Here is an 8,078-nt window from a genome sequence, read left to right as displayed (position 1 = left end):
TCAGCAGAGGTGAGGAGAAATAATTCTACATATGCAGAAGTACTGTGATAACTAAAAATATAGTTATATGTTTAATATTAATAGTTATATTTTATATTATTATACATGTGTGTTTGGTAGAGATGTCAACAGATGGCTGACACCCAGCAGGAGATGAGGGGGCAGGGACATCAGATAACATCCTCATGTGTGACATGATGTTACTTTCAAGGGAAACTCAAGGGAAACTCTACGAACTGATGGCAACTTTATGTTTTTTTTTCAGTTTTCACTTCCACTTACCTTTGGAAGTGATATCACATTGCCCAAAGGAATGATGGTAGGAAGTGGGGGGGGGTGAGAAGTCTCCCACCATAGTGAGAGGCCTAGGAACCCTAGTGTTTGGTGCAGTAGAACACTGCATGTACATTTTGTGGCTCTTTTGGTTGATGGTAACTGCAAATGTAGCTGTCCACAAGTCATTAACTGAACAACACTTAGATATTAAGCTAAAGGACAGTCAAGTAAGATAGCCTTTCAAACCATCCCCAGAAGTTACTAGCCTATAAAAATGTGAATTTGTTTATTCTTATTTGGCATCCACCTCTCCAAGTATCAAAGGGATTATAAAAGTTGTCAAGCTTGGTAATTAATCACAGATGAGTGGTTCTTTAGAAACCCAAGCTAAATATACCATAATTAAAATGCGCTTGTTTATCCTGAACAAAAGACCTGGATAATCAAATTTTGATAAATTTCATGGGGAACAGAGTTCCGAGAAATAGTTTTGTAGAGCTTGTCTGACTGTATTCATTTCTGGGCACTACATATTACCCGTCTCAGTGGAAAAAAAGAACAGCAAAGTTGTTTCCTTGCAACAGCTCCACAACAATACGGGAAACCAAGCCAAGTTCTGCAGTTGTCTTACCACCTGTGGGGCTTGGCAAAGGACCAAGATTGAAGCTTCAGAAGCATATAGATGACTATATCTTACACACACACAACCAAAATAAGCACACTGCAAATGTTCCCAAATATGCCTCTCACCTTGACAGCAAAGCAATAATTCTCAGCTGACCATAGACACTGAATTAACATCTTGTTTGAAAAAGAAATAATTAAGCTTACTTCCCCCTCAACCCCTCTCAGTATTGTGAAGCCAATAAAACTATGAGTATGATAAGCAAAATTCCTGAATAATTTTTAAAAGACTGATATGAAGGCATGGACCTCCCAGAATGTGAATGACACACCCTCACACAAACATATATATTAATGCGGATTGAATAAGAACATTATGCCTACCTTGCCTGCTATACTCATCTGACTCCCTGTGGACCAAATCTTTTACCCGGTTTCCATACAGTAATCTGGAGGAATCATGATCAAAAGCTTTCAAGGTTTCACTTGAACTGTAAGATTTCTGTGTAGGCACTCTGCACTCTTCGTTTTCTGCTGAAGAATTTGTGTAACGCCGTTCCTTGTCTCTTCTGCTCTTTGTCAGGGAGCAATAAGGTCTGCGTTCTTTCACATCCATGCTTCATTCCTTCTGTATGCACATCAGGCCAGGTTATTTGGAAGTATCCTCTACATTCAATTTAAGTCCACCTATAAGAGGATTTAGAAGATTATATAATATGTATTTATGTACTTATATAGCACCACATAAGTTCATATGCATTGGCAGCTATGTAATTACTGGAAAGTAAAAGCCTCAGTCAAACAACATAATGCTGACTTTTGGATACAATTGAGCTATATTTGACAGTGAGATCAAAATAGGGCACTTATTCAGCATTACAACCAGTAGATCAGTTGAGAAATCCCTGCCAACAACAGAATTACAGAACACACTCCTAAAGGTGCAATTTATCCAGCAGAGCTAATTTGCCCACCCATTCAAGACAGCAAGTAGACATGAGGAAAAGTTAGATACCATCAGTTCTTGGTGGACTCCACTTTCAGCTTATAAAATTGTTATTTAAGGAGGCTTATTTAGAGATGGGCATGAACTGGCTGATGAACTAAAGTTCATCACAAATTTTGGGCAGTTTGTGGGTTGTGAAGCAATTTTTGCAAAATGAAGAACAGCCACCAACTTTCACAAATTTTGATGCAGTTTGTGGTGGTTCATGAAAAACAGCTGAGTGGCAGGGAGCTCCCCTCCACTCAGCTGTTTGGTTTAAATGGTTGGGAGCCATTTAAACTACTTCTTTCAGCTCCCCACAAAAACCTGCGGGGAGCAAAAAGCAGGGGTTTAAACGGCTCTTAGCCCGAGGCTGGCTGGGGCTGGCGATCCAAGAAAGCCCCTTTAAACAGCTGAGCCATGGGTGCAGGCTAGGGTTTCCAGTCCCCAGTTGGAAATGGGGGGTCCCCTGCTTTTGTGGGCTCCTGCACGTCACCAGCCAGCTGGCTAGTGGGAGGAAATCCCCCCCCAACAAAAGGTGGCACTCTAGATTTTGGGCAAAACTCTATGGTTTGAGGTGGATTTTACTATAGTGTTTTGCCCCAAAACCAAGAGTGTGGCCCCTAACCTGTCTACATCACCTGGAAGTAATGTAGGCACAGTGCGTGATGTCAGCATGTCAGGGGCTTACAGCTCCTGGAGCATCCCACCCATCCCCCCCCCGCTGGCATCTCAAAGGGACCTGGCAACCCTGGAGCAGGCTGCCCCCATGGCTCAGCTGTTTTCAATCTAAAAAGCATGGGCAGCCTGTTCCTGCAGTTCAGCTGTTTAGAGCCCAAAACAACTGAGTCATGAGAGTATGCTGCCCTTAACAAACCCAGTTCAGTTCATATGCAAGCTGACTGGGTCCGTTGGGTTCGTTGTTTGGTTTGTGGTTCGCTCACAAACTGAACTGCATTTTTGGAGTTTGTGCCCATCCCAAGTCTAATTCAGAAACTAGGAAAATGCTTTTATATTTCCTGTTACCGCCACTTTTTCTTTGTTGGCTATAAAGTATGCAACCATTTATTTTGTAGTTTTTGGATTAACTCCTTCTCTTTTCCTGATGTTCACATTTAACAGAGTGCAGTCAAAGTGAAATTTTAATATCAGCTGGACACACTGATCCTATGTGCTAAGAAAATCACATTATCTTGCATTAACATACAATTCTGGGCAAACCTTCTTTCATGTAACAGAACTGGTATAACACCCAACAGCATAACAACTGCTTGTATATATTTCCACATGAGCATCAGTCTCATATAGCTTTAGGACTGGACAAATGTGTTTTTGCACTGAGATTTTAGAAATACAACTTTATGAGCATTGTGGAAGGAAGGATGTTTTTCTTCTTCTCTTGTGACCCAATGAAGCTCACCGGCAGTAGATGACAAAAGGAAGTAACATATAGAATTTACCACCAGAAGATGTGGTGATGGCCCCAGCTTAGTTTTTAAAAAGTATGATACAAATTCACAGAGCATTCACATACCAGTGACTTCAAACCATTATAGCAAAATGGAATTTTCTTGTTCAGAAAGCAGTATGCATTCCATTACATTTTCTGGCAAGAAATAACAGAGTGGTCAATACCCTTCACACTATGCTTGTGACCACCCAGAGCTATATGGGTGGTGGTAGCTAGAAGTACATGAAATTAAGCAAACTCTGGAGCATGATGGAAGACATGAGGGCCTGGCATGATGTGGCCCATGGGGTCGTGAAGAGTCAAACTCGACTGTGCAACTGAACAACAACAACAGCTGGAAGTAGAAGACTAGCCTAGATACCACTGACCTAGCAGTGGTCAAGGATCCCTTGATCCAATAAAATCTGTTGTGGTTTAGAAACACTCCTAGATTGTGTGTGTGTGTGTGTGTGTGAGTGTGTGTGTGTTTGTGCATGTATAAATATTGGCACTGGGTGGGGACAAAAATTAGAAATAATTTCTAGATTCATCAAATGAATATTTAAGATGTTATATCTGATGGAACTTTCTGTTTAAGGCATTTGAAATATGCCACTTAATTACTGTACAAAGCTAAGGAATGGAAGCTAAGGAATGGAATACATGGAACTTGCATGTATTCCATTAAAATTGTGTGGATTTTTGTGGATAAGAATACTTATTTGAAGCCTATATATGTTCTTTGCAATAATAATTTAAAAGCCATTTATTACCATTGCCAGTTCTTGTAATTTTATCGTGGCTGTATAATTTGCTTAAATGTAAAAGCTCTCCAGATTGTAACACCAATCCATTTTAACTGGGGGAAATGGGGCTGGATCAAAAACTGCTGTTCTTGCAGTAATGGGGAAGGGAACTGGATGTTTGTTGGGTTTTTTTGCCAGTTTCCCTCTGACTCCAGAACTTTACTTCAATCCACCATGCTCTGACCCTCCGAGTTTAAATTTCATGGGGAGGAAGGCAGTGAGAAAGTCCTGATCCACAACCTTCATTCAGCTCACAACACCGTAGTCCTGGTATATAATCAATGCAATGGTGCAGAGTGTGTACATCATTACAGTATTTCTTATAAGTTAGAAAGCAAATATTAAACAGGTATTAAAATTAAAACATTTTTTATAAACAGCTTTGCCATTTTCCCCCCTCTAATGCATAAACCAACCTCAAGATCTGAGGACTGAAATCCCTGATTTTAGCTCACTGCTGTTATAGGTAATTTTTTCCACTGTCTTTGGGAGGTAGGACAGAATGCCATCTCTTTCCTCAGTGCTTCTTTCTGTTTAAGGCATTTGAAATATGCCACTTAATTACTGTACAAAGCTAAGGAATGGAAGCTAAGGAATGGAATACATGGAACTTGCATGTATTCCATTAAAATTGTGTGGATTTTTGTGGATAAGAATACTTATTTGAAGCCTATATATGTTCTTTGCAATAATAATTTAAAAGCCATTTATTACCATTGCCAGTTCTTGTAATTTTATCGTGGCTGTATAATTTGCTTAAATGTAAAAGCTCTCCAGATTGTAACACCAATCCATTTTAACTGGGGGAAATGGGGCTGGATCAAAAACTGCTGTTCTTGCAGTAATGGGGAAGGGAACTGGATGTTTGTTGGGTTTTTTTGCCAGTTTCCCTCTGACTCCAGAACTTTACTTCAATCCACCATGCTCTGACCCTCCGAGTTTAAATTTCATGGGGAGGAAGGCAGTGAGAAAGTCCTGATCCACAACCTTCATTCAGCTCACAACACCGTAGTCCTGGTATATAATCAATGCAATGGTGCAGAGTGTGTACATCATTACAGTATTTCTTACAAGTTAGAAAGCAAATATTAAAGAGGTATTAAAATTAAAACATTTTTTATAAACAGCTTTGCCATTTTCCCCCCTCTAATGCATAAACCAACCTCAAGATCTGAGGACTGAAATCCCTGATTTTAGCTCACTGCTGTTATAGGTAATTTTTTCCACTGTCTTTGGGAGGTAGGACAGAATGCCATCTCTTTCCTCAGTGCTTCTTTCTGTTTAAGGCATTTGAAATATGCCACTTAATTACTGTACAAAGCTAAGGAATGGAAGCTGCCAGTTCTTTTGCAAAAAGACTATTACAATGAATACACAGTACATCAGTAAGATGTAACAAGTTCTAGTTCTTTCTTGTCTAACAAAAAAACATAAAACAAAGGTTCTTTTAGATCTATTCACCTACCACTATTTAACATATTTAACTTGTTTAAATTAAAGCATGTCCCTAAACTGAGTCACAGTATTTACACTCATATTTTAATTTGAAATTCTAAAAAAGGTAGACCTTTAATCATCACATCTTTTCATTTTTAGATTATAGAAAGCTAAGATGTATCTTTTCTAATATGAATCCCAGGTTTCTATACATATGGAATACGTATGTTTAATACAGGAACTGTCCCTTTGAAGGAACTTCTGTCTATAAATGAAAAAAAAAGATAATTTCAGATCTTCCAGGGATAAAAAGCTTTTCTTAATGTCAGAAAGTGTGGAGCTTTTGTTCAAATATAATGTCATAGGTAGTGACAAAAAACCATTGTCAATATCAACTTTAAGGATTTTACCATTGGTACCATTATGTGACTTTCATGATCAAATGGAACACAAAATTAATTTATCATTTGGTTATTACTTTCTACTTTTGCATGTATTTCATTATCTGAGAAAGACACATTAATAACTTCTACATCTCCATATAAAGTCTGATATTCATACCCCAGAGCCTGTCATTTGAAGACTGCAATTAATAAGCCTATTTCTTAGTTATTTTTACATCATTTAGAGTCCACCATTGATACATATAATGTTATGTTACATATAATGTAGACATTTCCATTGTAAACTATGCCAAAATATAGTATTAAACACTGAGGGTGAGAATAGTTTAGTTTGGGGAGTCTTTAAGTGTTCAAGGGTCTGTAGCATTTTTACAGTCTTTATATGATAGCTTAAGGTTTTTTTTAAAATAGCATTACTGTGCACAGCTTAAAAACGACAATGATTTAATCTATGCTGTAGTGTTAGCGACTACTGATCTCCTTCTCACAGAAGTCAATGAATTCAATACACTTCAAAGGCAGTTTTCTGGGTTATCTATTGCCTCTCCAGGCTAAGAATGAGAAGGTTAGAAGTTACAAGCTGTTTAATGGAACTGCATTATTTGAACATGTTGGCAGCAATTATAAATTTATCATAAACAATAATATGCAAAAGAAACTGCATTTTTGCATAATGTATATGGAACTTCATATAAACAAATATTAATTTCATGAAATGCTGTTTTTCTGAAACACTGTGTTCCTGAGACAGTACACTTGAGGTATCTACAGAATTATACCTTTACTAATTGTCTCTGCAATATTTGTGCTGCAGAATAAATAGAGTGCTGCAGTCTGTTTATAGTATTTATGAGGGCTGGGGGGTTCTTTGTTAAACCCTGTACACACTTCCATCTTCTCAGTCAGCTAGGAGCCGCTGAAAGTCTGGGATAAAAGGGATCTGCTTTATATACAAGAAAGCCCAGAATATGGCGGCAAGCTCTGAAGCTGCTGAGTTAGCGTTGTTGCCATGGCAAAACCCAAATTACACAGGCTCCTTAGTGAGTGCTTCCTCAGGCAATTCATACCAAGGAATAAGCTATTGCTAAGGCTGGGTGCAGAAGGTGCTTCTTTGCACTCGCCATTAAGATTACCAACCTCAGGGTGGGCCTGAAGTTCTCCTGGAATTACAACTGATCAGCTTCAGAGGGCTGACTGTATGTCATCATATCCCTGCCAAGCTCTTTCCCCTCTGGACACTCTGCCCTCCCCAGGCACCAACCCCCAAATTTTCCAATTTGGATTTGGCTCCCCTACACCTTCAATGCTGCTTTTGCAAGATTGAGGTAGGAAAAAGTAGTCATCTTCTTTGTTTCCACTTGTGGGCAAATGAGAGAATGTCCACAAACTGTACATGTGACTACAAAAGAAAATGTATGTCTGTATGCTAAATTTAAACTACTGATATCGGCTCACTATTCTTAACATTATAAAAGGCCAGTGGCAATGTATGGGTAAAGTGCAGCCAACCAAATGCCTCTCATAATTTATAAATTTCACCTGGACATTTATAATGGCAAAACTGGTAACTCTGTATTTAAAAACAAAACAAACAAACAAACTTGCAGGACAAGTGTTTCTAACAAATTCCTGATGTACGCTTTTCTGCTTTATACCATATTGTTGTTGTTTTTTTAATTTTTTAGAAAACAAAGCAAAGATGTGAAGAGGATACAGAAATGAAAAAGGGGTTGCATATCACAATTACGTATATAAAAAATAATTATGTGACACAGGGTATATGAAATTTAAAAAAATTCTATGATCCAGTATTTTTCTTTCTTTTACCTACAAAAACAGACGATCTGTGGGAGTGAGACAGGAGCTTTTTTGTTTCAAAATTGACAAGAAGCTGCCAATCGGCAAAGCAGATTATTGTCCCTAGGGTTGTCTAAATGGGTGGATTTGTATGCATAATTCTTTCAATTTTGTTAGCATTTTGTTTCCATTTCCATTTTGTTAGCATCAAACCGTACCATTTTGGTTAGCACACAAACTGACAGACCCAGAACAGTCTGCCAGATTTTACCGAAATCTATAGGCAAGAATGGGGGTGG

At 38.4% G+C, this 8,078-nt stretch overlaps 1 protein-coding gene across 1 annotated transcript in view; it reads right to left on the bottom strand.

Annotated features, from left to right (window-relative positions):
- The window catches only part of TENM3 (teneurin transmembrane protein 3), a 477,022-nt gene extending 475,506 nt beyond the window's left edge, over nt 1–1,516 (bottom strand). Inside the window, exon 1 of the mRNA XM_015426968.1 lies at nt 1,285–1,516. Within this exon, the coding sequence (XP_015282454.1) occupies nt 1,285–1,516 (232 nt within the window). The remainder of the gene's footprint in view (nt 1–1,284) is intronic.
- Between the last annotated feature and the right edge of the window lie 6,562 nt (nt 1,517–8,078).

This window comes from Gekko japonicus, unplaced genomic scaffold, assembly GCF_001447785.1.
Source record: "Gekko japonicus isolate JY-2015 unplaced genomic scaffold, Gekko_japonicus_V1.1 scaffold185, whole genome shotgun sequence".
NCBI lineage: Eukaryota > Metazoa > Chordata > Lepidosauria > Squamata > Gekkonidae > Gekko > Gekko japonicus.
This window is presented reverse-complemented; position numbering and strand designations above follow the sequence as displayed.